General features: G+C 36.6%; 1 protein-coding gene across 3 annotated transcripts in view; it reads left to right on the plus strand.

The window, feature by feature from the left end:
• TPD52L1 (TPD52 like 1) overlaps positions 1-16418 on the plus strand; it is a 161638-nt gene that overhangs the window by 95638 nt on the left and 49582 nt on the right. For all 3 annotated transcript variants that reach the window (XM_027848613.1, XM_027848614.1, XM_027848615.1), the window contains exon 3: positions 7852-8000. In XM_027848613.1, the coding sequence (XP_027704414.1) occupies positions 7852-8000 (149 nt within the window). The remainder of the gene's footprint in view (positions 1-7851; positions 8001-16418) is intronic.

A 16418-nucleotide genomic window follows, 5' to 3' on the forward strand; every position in this document is an offset into this window, starting at 1 on the left:
GCCCTTTAATCTGGAGTATTTAGTTCTATTTTAGACACCGTGGCTTAAGGATATTAAGAAGCCAGAGAATTCCAGATGATGGGAACCAGATGGTGAAGAGCTTTAAGTCCATGTCACATGCGCATCATTTGAGGGAGCTCCTCTTCTTACCCTGAAGAGAAGCCTGGAGGTGGTAAGATGGAGGAGCTGAGATTCATCTTCATCTGGAGGGCTGACCCATGGATAAGGGATTAGATTTGTTGTGTTTAGTCCGAGAACATTGAACCAGAGACGGTGAATGGTAAAATGTCCAGTTAAAGCGCCGTGTCAGCAACAATTCCAAATAGGTAAAACTGCCCTTGAGGGGGATGGGCTGCCTAACAAGGTGGAGGGTTCTCCCTCCTTGTAGCTCTTCAAGCAGAGATTGGACGTCATTGGGTATGTTACAGTGGAACATCCTTTTGTTATATGGTCAGGACAAGGTGGTAACCAAGTTTCCTTCCAGCTCTCAAATTCTGTGAACCTGTAACTCCAATGGTGTAATAAGAATCTTTCCATTATGCTTTATTTTTCCTCCAAAACATGCCCTTGGCATGTTTCATTTTAGCTTAAATTCGCAGGAGGCACCACTGCTACTATTTTTTTTGAGAAGATAACCCCATGTGATATTTTTATAACTTTTAGGTTTGTTAAGGATGTTAGGACTTCATTTTTTTCCTGTGTAAGGTTCCCTTCCTCCCTCCCCCCATTGCCTAATGTGGACTATGGTAAGACCCAGCTTTTCTTGAGGTAAGATTTTCATATCTCAGTCATCCAGGAGATATCCTGGAATCAAAACAACAACAACCAAACAAAATTCTGAGGGCAGAGGAAAACAACTATTACAAAGCTGTACACTTCATTCCTTGGGAAAGATGGAGCTGACCTAAGATCCCCTGACTTAAAATTATCTGTAAACTAAATTTAGAGACTTAAAGGAATAATCTTCAGTTATCTGAAAAAAAAATTTATTTTAATAACTTGGTGATGCTGGATTAATTAGGTGTTATTGTATTTGGTTTTGCAGCTGTCTTTTTATGTACCTAATTGCTGATTGCATTTCCCCAATATCTATGCTGAATCTAATTTTAATAAGCCTTTGATTACTCTAAGTAATTATATACATTCTATGTCACAACATACCACATAACAATATGTTTACCATTAGTACATTTCCTTTGCATATTAAAGGTGATGGTTTGACATAGATAATGTTCTTGACTTGCTCATAATGGAGTGATTTTGAGTTGTTTTTTTCTAGTGGGAGTATTGATTCTCATTGTGACAATCTCCAGTAATCAGTGGTGTATATTTTCAAGATAACTGGCTTGGGTTGGTACTAGTCTGTGATCAGGGAACAGTGACAATAATTGATTGGGAATCAAATCTTCACAGTGTTCTAACAAATTGAGCTAACTAACTAGGTGGATTACATTGTCTTCTTATTTAATTACTATAACACCTCAATGGGATGTACACACTTACTTTCTGGGCTGGCTCACTCAACTTAAATCTGCCTTCACATTGGGTTCTCAGACAAGGATCACTACCATAAAACTACATTTAGTCATTCATTAGGGATACAAAAAAAGGTAAAAGATGGCCTCGGCTCTCAAGAAGCTCACAGTCTAATGGGGGAAGTAACATGAAAACAGCTATGTACAAACGGGCTATATACAGGATGAATTGAAAATAATCAACAGAGGGAAGGCACTATCATATAAAAGGATCAGGAACACTTGGACTGTCAGGTTCTGAGGGGTGAAAACCCTGTTGTGGGGGAATAAACGTCCTCTTCATCACTGGATCTCTTGAGTCCCTATGGATGTGCTTCTATTTACACAAACCCAGCAATTCAAATGACACACTAGATTTTAAACATAACCTTTTACTTAATAATATCAGAGATATGTTTATAAGTCAAATGCAGGGATAATAAATACATCACAGTTCACATTAGCCTGGGTCACATCCTAACCACCAATGCATTCCATTTATATCTTTGGGAATGCATCAAGGGAAGTACATGAATGAGGGGAAATCCATATGCTTCAGGGTAACTCGCAATTCTATAATTATATGCTTCAGTATCTTCTTTCTTAGGAATTGTCCATAAAAGTTTCTTGATGAACATAGCTTCTGAATTAAACTGATGCTTCCACTGCTAAGCTGAGTTGATCCATTGAGCTGTGTCTCACTGAATATGAAATCTCAGCTAAATTAGTCACTCTACTGGATTATTCCTTTGATTCTCTGCTTCTGAGCTGTTCCTGTGTTCAGCCGAACTTAATTCTTCAATGGCAACTGTAGTATCCATCACTTCCAAATTCAGGCTTAGATAATGCCTTCAGATGAATGAGTGTTATGCCCTTTTAGGACAGGGCAACAACCTTTATCTTAAAACTGGGAAAAACCTTTCCAGCTCTGCTTCTTTGCAGGATTCTTTATCACCACCACCTCTTGGCATTAACAGATGCCAGTGCAAATCGGAGTCCTCCCCCTCCCCCTTCCCTTATCTCCATTTCTTGCAAGATAGCAGAGTATATTCTTTCTTTCCTTCTTCCTTTCAGCATCGGGAGTGTTAGAGAACACTCCTGACTCTCATTGGACAACCAATCTACCCAGTAACAAATGATAGAATAGAGAATGTTAGGGTCTCTCTTTACCTCATTTCTTACGTCTGTCCTTTCATCTGTGTATGTGTGTGTGTGTATTTATGTCTGTCTCTTCCTCCCCGCCCCCACAAAGTACATTTTGTAAACAATATCCCTTTAGCATGTGTTTATAACTATCTTCTGTCTCTGATCAGTTAACTTAGTTTTGTCCCATAATCATAAATGGTTCTGGTGTCTTTATTTTATGTATTTCTTTAGTTTTGTATTTCTGTATTTCAAAGTTCTGTATTTCTTTAGTTAGTCATATACAGATCACTGAAGCATACTGTGCTCTCCATTTGCTCTCATATTTTACAGCTTATCCATTCAAATGAACAGCTGCTTTCTCAGAACTCTGAGTCAGACTTAACTTCCATAACTGTTTTTCTTAGGACTCTGAACAGACCTATGCCATAAAATAAATGAATTGTCAAGGCAAACCTAGCTCAACAGTTGCTTTTCTCAGAAGCAGACATGTGCCAGAAAAGTGACCTGATTCTCTTAAACTAATAATATTGTTTTGGAGAGCCAAAATGACATAGTATTGATAGGATCATAGATCAGAAGAGTGGAAAGGGACCTCAGAGGCAATTTAGTTAAACCCCCTCATTATACACATGAGAACAGTATCATACAGGTGTTATTTGAAGTCAGGAAGATCTTTATTCAAGCTCAGTTTCTGACACCAAAATGCCAGCTGTCTGGCTATGAGTAAGGTACTTAATCTTCTATTCCAGTGCCCCTAAGAGTATGAAATATAGATGAGCTGCCAATTTACATTGGTGGTGGAATTTTCCATATCAGGCATATTTCATACTGATCGAAACACAGGTCCTGACTACAAAAAAAATCAGAATATCCCATGTATCTGGAGATAAAGCTTTGTTCTACCATCAGTGCAGCATATGCTTTGAATTGTTTTTCCAACCTATAGGTTTTCCCCCTTCACTTTCAAGTTCTTTTCCCGTGCTAAATCATGCCTTAGAATAACTAGTTTGCATTCGTGAGAACCCTAATTGTAATGGAATCAAACAATCCTCAAGCGTTGGAGACTTTAAAATGATTTTAATTTTAAAATTGAAATAATAACTTTAAGCATCTAATTGTTGTTCCCTTAAAAGCAATCCTCTTGGGATTCTGTATACAAATGTTTTAGTGACACTGCTATTGCTCAGAGCATTTTTAGACTTACTTTTTTGGGATAACCTTCAGAGCCTGATACTCATTCTTCCAGAGATCCAGGTAAAAGCACCAACCTCAGAGGATGGATTTTCTTTGTGGTAACAACTGAATGTCATTCGGAACCCTGTCTGGTGAATTAAATGGCTGATAAGATATTTTTATAGGAGGAGTGAATTTGATGATTTAAACTAACTTTGAAGAATGTAATTTTGAGGAAGAATAGCCATCATCAAAATAAGTATGTAGCCTCCCAAGGTGTCCCATTTAAAAGGGATAACACCTAGTTGGATGTTTTAAATTGAGTTCTCATGTATTTGTTAAGGCAGAGGGGTCTTACGCATATAATTAGGAAGAGCTGGTTTTAAATCCTGCCTCCGACACATATTCTTGTTATGATCATGAACATATATCACTTAACCATTCAACACCCCAGGCAACTCTTTAAAAAAGACAGTAAATTATCGATAACTTCATTGTTGGAGAGAGTATCTGTGCTGGGAGTTACACAGGTTCATACTGCACCTTCCCCCACAAAACTAGTAAAAGGACAGTCATTATTTATAGTTAAATATTATATATGTTATGGGCAAAGAATAAATTAAAACTGTAGGGAACTATAATTTTGTTATTTGTCCTCTGTACTCAAAGAGATCCAATAACATCACAATGTTGGGTCCAGGTGCAGGTGTTCAACTGTGGCTGATCTTTCCAATTAAGAGCTCAGAAGGCTGTACCACAGATCAAGCACACAAAGTCCATTTGAACATTTGCAATAGAGATGTCTCTAGTTTTCTTCATCTAATGTTTCCTTTGTACTTTTGCGATTCAGCTTTGCTCATAGAGCATAGCGTCTTCTTTGATGCAGACACACCATGCTAGGCAGTCCTGTGCCAGCATTTTCCATGCCTCACAATTGATACTAAAGTTCTTCAGGGAAACCTTGAGGGAATCTTTGTACCATGTCTTTTGACTATGTGAGTTCTTGCCTTTTGCAAGTTATTTGTAAAATAGCCTTTCAGAGTTGTGCTTTCTGCAGTAGAGCTTGAATGCTTTGTAGTTCAGCTGGAGAGAGGGCCTCTCAGTATCTGGTACCTTATCTTGCTAGGTAATCTTCAGACTTTTCCTAAGACAATTCAAATGGAAGTGATTGAATTTTCTGGCAAGGTGCTGATAGACTGTCCAAGTTTTACAGGCATATAACAATGAAGTCAGTGTATTGGCTCTATATATCTTCAGTTTGGTATGCAGCTTAATCCTTCTTCTCTTCCATACTTTCTTTGTAGGCAGTCTTCCAAAAGTTTCTGAGGCTCCTAAATTATCTAACCTGGTATTGAGTTTCTCTTCACTCAGCTGGGCCAATCTTTGCATAGTAGGAAAAATAGGCTTGATTTCTAAGGTCATGATCTAAGCCTTTTCAGAATTGTGGCACCTTCTAGAGCATGTGCCTTTTTTCTGTTGTGGATTGCTTTGGCAGTCTGATGAAGCCTATGGACCTCTTCTCAAAATAATCTTTTAAAATATATAAAATAAAAATACATAGGATTACAAAGGAGATCGGTTGTGTTGAAATACATTGATCAAAATGTTTTTTAAAAAAAAAAAGATCCTGTGCTCCTTGCTTTAGAGAACCCATGGTCACATTCACATCATAGTAAGGCATCAGAGTAGGATTTTGGTTAAGAAAAACACCAACCCATACCACCAAAGCAGAAAGGGTTAACCTTAGGGATCTTACCTCAACAAGTGGATGTCACCTTTCACTATTAGTACACTGTAAGTGGCTTTTAGGTGAATCTTTGATCCAAGGTAATGTTTTTGGTCTTCAGTCAAATTGACAGAATGAGATCTCTTGACTCTATTAACTATTGTTATGCTTGTATCCTCTTTAATAGTATAGGATACAAAAAATTTCTATGCTGGAGAAGCCTATTAAATAAAGAAATTAACATTCAGTAGCCTCTAAGAAAATCTATTACTTAAAAAGGGAACTGCTTTCTCAAAGGATCACTAAAATAATACACAGGTCATACCATAGTATAATTGAGATAACCTTTCTATATTATATACCAGAGAGTTCTTTTCTTAAAATAATGCCATTATGTCACCAATAGCTATCTTAATGCTTTGAGCCACTGGAGCCAGTCTGGACTGGATACAGATATCCTTGAACAAATCAACTTTGTATTGACAAGACTGATGCAGACATCGAAGCTTTATTGTTTCTTTTCTTTTTTTAATTTATTTTGATTTATCAACAATCACTTCCATATGCTTTTCGGTTTAAAATTTTTTTTCCTTCCTCCTCCCCACCTCCTTCCCCAAGACAGCACTCAATCTGATACAGGCTATACGTATACATTCCTATTAAACATATTTTCATGTTAGTGATGTTATAAGTAAGAATTAGCGCCAATAGGAGGAACCACCAGAAAGAGGAAACAGAAATCAACAGAAGAAAAAAAAAATGGCAAATAGTATACTTCGATCTGCATTCAGACTCCATAGATCTTTCTTTGGATGTGGATAGCATTTTCCATCACGAGACCTTTGGAGATGTCTTCGATCCTTGTATTGCTGGGAAGGGTTAAGTTTATCGATATTAGTCATCGCACAACGTGGCTGTTATTGTGTGCAACGTTCTCTTGGTTCTGCTCATTTCATTCAGCATCAGACCATACAAGTCTTTCTAGGTTTTTCTAAAGTCAGCCTATTCATCATTTCTTATAGCACTATTGTTTCTTTTCTTAATGAAATCGTATGGCACACACAATTTTACATGTCCTGAGAAAGTATGGGAAACTGAAATCTAGGCCCTGTATCACACTAGCATCGTTTTCTTATTCATGTGTTGATTTAAGTATCCTAATAAGCATCCGTAAGCAATGGAAATTGGTAATGGCAGTATGAGGAATTATAGTCTCCACTTAGAATAAAAAAGAGAAGTTGGATGTAAATCATAACTTGAAACATTCAAGTTGGACTTGGCAAGAACTTTGTCATTAGAAGTAGATGAGTAATGTAGTCGGTTACCATGGACTAATGATGACAGTAGCTAGAATTTAAGTAATGCTTATAGGTTTCCAGAGTGTGTTCAGGAAGGAATGTCAGCAAGCATCTATATAGGGCCTACTATGTTCTAGGCACTGTGCCAAGTATTTTTTCACAAATATTACCTCATTTGAGCCTCACAACAACCCTGTGAGGTAGGTGCGATTATCATCCCCATTTTACAGTTGAGGAAGCCAAGGCAAACAGAGGTTAAGTGATTTGCCACAGATAGTAAATGTGTTTGAGCTTAGGTTTTCCTGACTCCAAGTCCAGCACTCTTTACATTGTACTACCAGCTACTCTATGTATAAGTATATAGGTATGTCATTTCATTTGTTATTTCATATTTGATATATAATTTCATGTCACATATGTTATTTGATCCTCATAATAATCTTGTGAGGTAGATGCTATTATTCCCATTTTACAGACAAGGAAAATGAGGCAGAGAAAGATGTTAAGTGATTTAGCTGTAGTCAAACAACTAAGTGTCTGAGGCAGTATTTGAACTCAGATCTCCATATCTGAAGAACCTTAAGTGCAGGATCTTCAACTTAATATAAAGATAATTTTCCAAATAATTAGAGCTGTACAAAAATGAAGTGGGCTATCCTGGCCTTTAAGCAGAGGCTTGGTGATAACTTGCTTGGGATATTTTAGATCTGATTCATGTTTGGTATATTTGATTAGATGACCTCTAAAGTCACTTCCAACTTGGTGATTTGTAATTCTAATTATTCCTTCTGGTTTCTAATGAGGATACAGTTATTTGTATAGTATATTTCAAGTGGGGCCAAACACAGAGTTAAAATGCCCAGAACTAGAATAACATATGTCGTCCCTTGGAACTGCATGATAATTCATTCTGTGTTTGTATTCATTAAGATGGTTTTTAGAAGGTCTCATTTTCCTTTTTTTTTTTTTTCAAATTTTCCTATCTTGTATCTAGCTAGAAGACGAAATCACAACTTTACGACAAGTGTTAACAGCCAAAGAAAAGCATCTGGTGGAAATAAAACAAAAACTCGGCATGAATCTGATGAATGAGTTGAAACAGAATTTTAGCAAAGGCTGGCATGAAATGCAGACTACGACTGCGTAAGTACAGAATTCACACCACTTCCAACCCATTCATTCTTTTTACTCCCTTTACTGTATTTTTTCTTTTCAGCTTTGGGTTAGTATTTTTCAGCTGCATAAAAAAGGGTCACTTTCCTGGGAGGAAGATTCAAGGTTTTAAAACTTGGTTACTGGTAGTGGTATTAGATATTTTTCTCAATTAGGGTTTTTTTTTTTGTTTTCCTCATTAAAATTTTTAGAAGGAACCTTGTTCCTTTGCCCAGAATGTTTTTGTGTATCCTAAATTACTGCCGGGCTTGGTCATTCTCAGTCAACCTTTGGAGTGTGAGCAGATGCATGCGCTGTTTAAAATTCCCTAGCAATTGCAGTAAAGTCACGTAGGCAATTTTAAAACACTTAGCTTTTTCCAACTTGCTTCAACACTGTGAAGGTGGATATTTGAAACAGCATATAGGGCAATCTTAGTAACTTCTTCCTACTTTACTACTATTTCTGCAAGTCATTTAACTTGGTTGCACAGTCAACACATGATTTTAACAGCATTGTTTGTTTTTGATCTTGGGTCATTGCTGTAGTTATTGATGAGGGGACTCCCCTTAAAGTCCATCAGTAGTCTTCAGTTCAGTGTAGTCTGTGACCTACAGGGAGTCAGCCAATTACTCTAAGTTGCTAGTATTTATAATGTCCCCTTTATCTGAAGTGTTCTTGTACTTAATGTTCATCTTGGAAGCCTCTGTTCTTAGATTCCATCACATGTTCTGAAAACCCAGGAAGCAAAAAGTGCCTTGGATTCGGAGGTAGGAGCCCTGGGGTCTAGTCCTCACTGTGCCATCTAACGTGTGGCTCTTAGACACAGTACCATCTGAAAGTGTGAGCATTTGGAGAACTTTGCACTAAGAATGCCTGTTTTGTGCCTTGCTTGATGTTCATGATCAGAGGCTTATTGAACCAAGTTATCTCTGTAATTGCATTTATCATAAAATCTGATATTAACTTGATCAGTAGGAAGAGAGCCTTTAAGGTTGGATTTTATTGAGCCAAGGCAAATCCTTTTTATAATCAAAAGACACAGCAAGATTTAGGGTTCTGTACACCTTTCATTTAGTTGTTTGACTGCGAAGACATGATCTGCTATAACTTGTTAAAACCTGGCTTGTTTCCATATATATATATTTTTTGAGAGATAACCTTAATCTATGCATATGTCATTCTCATAATTGTATAGAAATGAAAAAGTAGTTATATGTTATGTATTGATGTCATCTTGATCAAGCTTTTATATTAATACCATCCATATTAATACCATTAATACAAAACTAATACTTTTATATTAATAACCAATACCAATAAATAGCATTATTTCTTTCCATTCTTTTACTTATTCAGATATCTTGAACATTGATACTTCAGTTCTAGTCCCCTGGAATGAAGACTGATCTCTGATCATTAATTGAAATGATATTTATAATAATGGAAATCCATCCTAAAATTGGGCTTAGATGTGTGACTTGGGCATTTCTATTATAATAGCCCCAGCTATATCCTGATAGAACCAAGATTTTCATATGATGAAATCAGTTTGTAAAATGGACTTTTTCTTGGCCATCATCATTCGGTCCAACCAGAAGCAAAACCTGTATTATGCACAAATAAAATGGCCAATTGTTAAGTATACTATTTCAGGGGTGCTAAAAGGTCTAGAAAACAGCTCTGTAGTTGGCCTATTACTTAATGCCTAAGATTCTAACTATTAAAATCACTACTGTCAGTCCCTTTCCAAAATGCAATGGGAAAATTAGGGTCCTATAGTGCCATAGCAAGTGTTAATTCATCAGATATACTAGCAAAGAGCTAGTTATGTTAGGTATTTGAGGATGCTGTGCTTCCTGGAGATAAGGAGACCTAACTGAGAGAATGTGGCAGGGAGTCCTAGAAGCATTGACTGACTTTCCTCCCACTTAGGCACTCTGTACTCTGGGAAAGAAGTGATAAAATAAGAGAGAGATTGGTTTCTAGAAAGAAACTAAACAGTTTAACTTAGGGCAAGACCATGGTCCTAATTATAGTTTTTGGGAAGGGACAGGAGTACTTTTCAGGGTAGCTAGAATGGCTAAGTCTATCAGTTCTTGAACAGAGAATAAGTAGGTAAGCAGACAATCAAGATTTTTCTCCTGCTAAGAGTTTGAGATGCTTGTGCCCTCCTCATTTTAAATAGAAAGTCAGGCTCATATTCATTATATTATTAATTTAATGAATATATATATTTTCATTAAAGAAACATACTTCTAGAGGTAGAAAAAAAATATTCCATCACTTAGGAAAAAGCCACAAACCTACATGTTATAACCAACATGCTAATAATTTTGTTTCTCAAAATTGCTTACTTTCAGCTATCTGTTCCATAGTTGTTGCCAATGGTCCATTTTATGTCTTAGTGATAGTATTGATGGGAAGCTCTATCAAGATAATAGAATCCTGTTAGACTTATTGCTTTCCTTTTATACTTTTCTGAGGCTAACTGTTGGCATTAATAGGGCAGGATATCTGGTGTAATACCCTTCCCTATGGCTGGGGAGCTTCAGGAGTGGGCAGTGGAAGTGACTGAATAGATAGGACCCAGAAAAGTACTTTTGCCTGGCTTGACAGGTGATGTAGTTATTTCATTAGTTAGACTGTTCTGTCTTTGCTAAGTTAGAGCGGGGACCCTCACTTTGCCTAATGCTTAAGGACTATAATGGTTTCTAACACATATCTGCCGCAAAAGAGAGAGTGACTTCAAAGTGTATTTCAGCCAGCATTCATCTTCCAGGAATATTTAATGAGTACAAGCTGTACAGAAGTCAGGACAGCTCACACATTAAATATTTATAACATGCTCTGTTTTTGAACTTTGACATATGTATACAACCAGTATCCTTGTTGGTTGAAGTTCCCAACCACGTATTATGATCGGTAATGGAATATATTATTATCTTTCGTATTAGTGTTGTGTTATGGCAAGGTTGATCTCGGTACTGCCTGTGAAGATAAAAGGCTTAATACACAGGCCACGTAGTTCTTATCTTTGTTTTTAATTCTTATTACCTTTTTAATCAAATTGGGAAGGTTTTTATTTGGGAGGGTGAGGAGAGTGGGGCAGAGACCCATGATTACACTTGTCCAGGGAATGCCAGATGAGGAAATAACCTTGGCTCATGTAGCCTTGCACCTTCTCTGCAGCTGTAGAGTCTCAGAGCTACATACAGTCAGTGTGTCAGAGCCAAGCCTTGAACCCAAGGCCTCCCTGGCCTTATGGACGGCTTGCTCTCCATCTTGCCATTGCCTCTCAAGGTTTTCTTCTAATCTTAGAATCAATTTGGTAAATTGAGATTAAGATATTCAGTTTGACAGACTATAAAATATGGTTCAGTTTGGCTTTGTGGTCCACTTTTATGATTTCATTGTTGTGGGGAACATTTGTTTTGGAAATTCCCTCTACCAATGCAGAACTGCACTATGTCTGTAAATGAAAGATTTTGAGGGTTGTCTGGTACACTGAGAGATTGTGACCCATCTATGATCACGCAGCCTCCATGAGCCACAGGCAAAACTTCAGTCTCAACTTGTCCTAACTTTCAAGGGGATGCCCTGTCCACTATGCCATTTGGGGTTAGGGAAGTAAGGGAAAGAAAGGGAATAAACATTTTTATAGCACCTACTATGCGCCAGAAACTGTCTACTTAAGTGCTTTATAAATATTATCTCTTTTGACCCTTATGACAACCCTGTAAGTTAGGTGCTATTATTTTCCCTGTTTTACAGTCGAGGAAACTAAGGAAACTGAGGTTAAGTGACTTGCCCAGGGTCACAAAACTGCTAAGTGTCTGAAGCCAGATTTGAATGTAGGTGTTCCTGACTCCAGGCCCAGTACTCTATCCATTGTGCCACCTAGCTACCTCTGAATAATAAAATTCATTTTGAAAATTAATTTGTTATATTTAGTAACACTGAGTGTGCTGTAATCATGAACATTATGTGGCATTAAAAAAATAATTCCCCATGGGGCAGCTAGGTGGTTGCAGTGCATAGAATTCTAGCCTTGGAGTCAGAGGACCTGAGTTTAAATGTGGCCTCAGACACTTCACACTTAACTAACTGTGTGACCCTGGGCAAGTCACTTAACCCTGATTGTCTCACCAAAAAGCAAAAACAAACAAAAAAAAAGTAATTCCCCAAATAGGAAATGCCCTTACCCATACAAACTATTTTAACAAACATCAGAGGATTTGTTTTAGACCAGTGTAGTCTACTAAATCTCCCTTAAAAATTTTAGTTAACATTTTCTATTTCAGAATAATAACATTGAGTTTAAATTATTTCAAATCAAGAACATTACAAAAAAAGAATTAACAAGAAAACATGTGGCATAAAAAGCAATTTATAAAATATGATATATGAATTGATAATTTTTTCTGAAATAAGCAATAAATTCATGAAAATAATTTTATTGAGGAAATTGCTATGCATTGCTGAACATATCAAAGCTAATTATGATGGCGAAAAAATCTCAAGAATCTAATGAGTTATTTACAAGTCTTTTTTCACTTTAGACACCTAGCAGAGTTGAAGGGTGAATTCTTGTAAAATGAATAGTTTTTCCATTGGTTTCCGTTGGGAAAAAAAAAAAAGGAATGAATCTTAAAATTCTGTAAAGTAGTAACCAGTTTTATGGATTGTTGGAAATTGCCTTATTCCAGGAGAGAGTTGCTCTGGTATTATCCAGACTTGGGGACTCCTATCCAGTAAATCTTACCTCTAGCACCTCCATCCTTAAAAGTCTGAAGCCTTCTTCGCCTTAGACATTGTGCATTATAATTTCTGAGCATCCTTTGTTTGTACACTTGCAGTTCCTATAAATGACCTGAACTCTGTTTCCTTCCCCTTTTCTTGATTGTTTAACAGTGTCTAATTGAACTTTATAACATGTCTCTGCTGTAGGAGGTCATGAGCAGGAATGTTGATTTCTTAAACTCTCCGCTTTATCACCATGAAAATGCTGGGAGATCTGTTCCATTTTACTTGAACTTGTCGTTTCTTCTAGTTTCATTTATTAATGGTCATGTGCCTCAAAATTCTATTCTTTTGCTCTTTTTTATCCTGTTTTTTTATCCTGCAAGATATTGCTCTTCTATCATGTTTTCTTCTATATATATTTTATAAAAGAGATTTTCCTCTAAATTGGTGTGCCTTTGACATCCATGTCTCTTTGAAAGATAAAATAAATGTAAATTGAGCCATCAAATTTAGGCTGTGGCCCAAAGAGAGTCCTGAAACATTCACAGAACTGCTTCTCATTCCAATATGAATATGCAATCCCCAGATTCAATCTCAGACTCAGAGATACAATTCAGGAAACATAAAAAGAAATCAACAGTGAATTTTGAGTAATTCACTTCTTGTTTTTAGTAAAGGCGTTAAAGAGAGAAAACTAATTACTGCCCATTTTATTAACATTTAGCTGGTCAGTGATTACTAAGGTAGATTTAACCTTTGAATTACTAGAATGAGATAAACCAATAGCAACAAAAACTATTGTATTCAACATTCGTTTTTAAAATTAGTTCCAAATTCTCTCCCTCCCTCCCACTCTTCTCATTGAATCAATTTGATATAGGTTATACATGGATAGTCATGCAAAACATATTTCCATATTAGTCATATTGTGAAAGAAAATCTAGACCAAAATTTTTAAAAAAAAGAATAATAAAGGAAGTAAAAAAAGGTATGCTTCCATCTGTATTCAGACTCCATCACTTCTTTCTTTGGAGATGGATAGTGTTTTTCATCATAAATCCTTCAGCATTGTCTTGGATCATTATATTGCTGAGCAGAGCTAAGGCATTCACAGATGATCATCTTACAGTATTGCTGTTACTATGTACAGTGTTCTCCTGGTTCTGCTCATTTCACTTTGCATCAGTTCATGTAAGACTTTCCTAGAATCTGACACTCATTAGCTGTGAAAAAGAGAAGGAAGCTATACGCGGAAGAGAAACTGAAACAGAACCAAAAGACCGAGTCCTAGTTTTACTCTTTATCAGACATTTGACTTTGGACAAGTCACTTCACTTTGCTAGGTGTTAGCTCCCTCATTTGTAAAATGAGGGAATTAAATTAGATAATTTTGACTGACTCTTTGAGCCCCTCACATCCTGTGAGGTTACTTAAACTTCTCTAGCCTTGTCTGTCAAATGAGAATAATAATCGTTATGCTATAGACTTCACAGGTTTGTTCTCCAGATCTAATTCGATTTTAAAAATTTTGGAGCTTGTAAAAAATGGAGCTTGTAAAAGCTCCATATAAATGTAAACTATTACTGTGTCAGGAAGCTGCCACTCATAAAAGAATAGAGCTGGTTTCCCTAGAAAGATATCACATCTCATACTGGAGTTTAATTTTTACTAAAGATATCTAAATTTTTGTCCACATCTGGAGGAAAGTGATCAACAGCCCTGGATTACTGATCTGGTATTTAAATTAGCAATTTCTGCTACATTGTTGGATTGTAATTAGTCCATAGTGATTTTTAAAACCCCACAACTTTGTACAGTACTTGTATTAATTTTTTGTGTATGTTAAAGAATATAAGGAGTCCACTAATATCAAGATTGCATTTTGGAAAAATAAACACTTGGGAGAAATTGTGGTGGTCATGTGAATGACCTGGGGTTTTATTTAATCTCAGTTCAGAAATAATTATGCATAATGAAGTTGAACATTGCAAGGATTATTGTATGTATCAGTAGTTACTCTCTGACCTTAACTCCAAGTCATTGGTCACTCAGGTACTCTCTGGGCATTCTGTGAGTTCCATCCTGTCTGTACAGAATCCAGGAGGAATCCTTTAAATCCCAGGAGGGATACTGGCATCATTAGTTAGTGCCTCTGCTCTTTGTGCCTTTCTTCTATAAAACTGCTTGATGTCTAATGACAGCAAGTCTAACCAACTTCCCTAAGCCCACCTGTCTTTCACAGTCCCTAAACACTGCATCACCCCCATTCCCTACTTCCTTATGAAGTATTGTGCCCACTGCAATTAGCCATGTTTGATTGTGACTCCTTCCGGTTTTCTAAATCTAACTTTATATTGGGTCTTTTCTTTTGATATTTTTTTAAATAAAAAGTTGGCATTTGAAAGGTTTCAAGGAATCTGACCACTTAAGACAGCCTTAACACTAAAAAGGGTAGGCAGATACCTACCTGGTATAGATTTTTTTAAATAGTACCAAACATTACTTTTAAACAAAATTCCCTGGAAAAAGTCCCTTTGCTTCTCCCCAAAGTAAAAATGAGTCAGAGTTGATGAAAGAATGTTCACTGGCCTCTGGAAAACTTTTATCTTCTGTTTTTATCCCCATGTTGCTGAGGGAAAGGGACCTGAAGAAAAAAAAATCAAAAAATTGAAGAATGTTAGAGGTAGATAGATGATCTCTGAGATCCTATCTAGTCCTTCTCTCTTCTTTTTACCTGGAAGGAAACTGAGTCCAAGAAAAGTGAAATGATTTTTTTTTTTTACCCCAGTCATATTGCCAGTTAGTGACAAAGCTAGTCTTCTATCTAGGGTTCTTTCTGCCTCCAATCTACAGGACTCTTCAATTAGGCCGCACAGTCAGTAGAGCTCTAGACCTAGAATCAGGATGACGTGAGTTCAAATTCAGCCTCAAAAACTTGCTAACTATATGACCCTGGGCAAGTTACTTAACATATCTGCCTCAGTTTCCTCATCTGCAAAATGAGAATAATAATAACTGCTACCTCCTATGGTTGTTGTAAGAATAAAATGTGATATTTGTAAAGTTCTTTGCAAACCTTAAAACTATATAAACTCGAGCTGGTTCAGAACTTTTACTGCATTGGCCACTCAAACCTTAAAGCTCTGCATAAACTTGAGCCAGCTCAGAACTTTTATTACAGTGGCCGTTCAGGAGAGCATTGGGTCACTGAAATGTTTCTGTGATGGCATTGTCATTGTATACTCATATCTGTCTCTTTAAATTTACTCCAAAGTTCAAATTTTAAGGAATATGATTCATTCAAGAAGGCAGCTTGGTCTAGTGCATAGAGCACTTAACTTGGAGTCAGGAAGACCCGAGTTGAAATGATGCTTCAGACACTCTGTGACCTTTGTCAAATCACTTACTTTATCTTGGCTTCAGTTTCCTTATCTGTGAAGTCAGGATAATAGTGCCACCTAACTTACAAGGTTGTTGTGATGATCAAATGATATAATAATGTAAAAATTTTTTGTTTTTATAGAGTTTACAAACTGCCTCAGCACCTCATCTTTCAGCCATATCAAGCCATATCAGCCATATCAAGTTCTTAAAGGACATATGGAATTTTAGGGCTAGAAAGGACCTTAGAACAGCCCCCTCATTTTCTATAAGGAAATAGAA

The sequence above is a fragment of the Vombatus ursinus genome, unplaced genomic scaffold (genome assembly GCF_900497805.2).
Source record: "Vombatus ursinus unplaced genomic scaffold, bare-nosed wombat genome assembly UNPS02006779.1, whole genome shotgun sequence".
Taxonomy (NCBI): Eukaryota; Metazoa; Chordata; class Mammalia; order Diprotodontia; family Vombatidae; genus Vombatus; species Vombatus ursinus.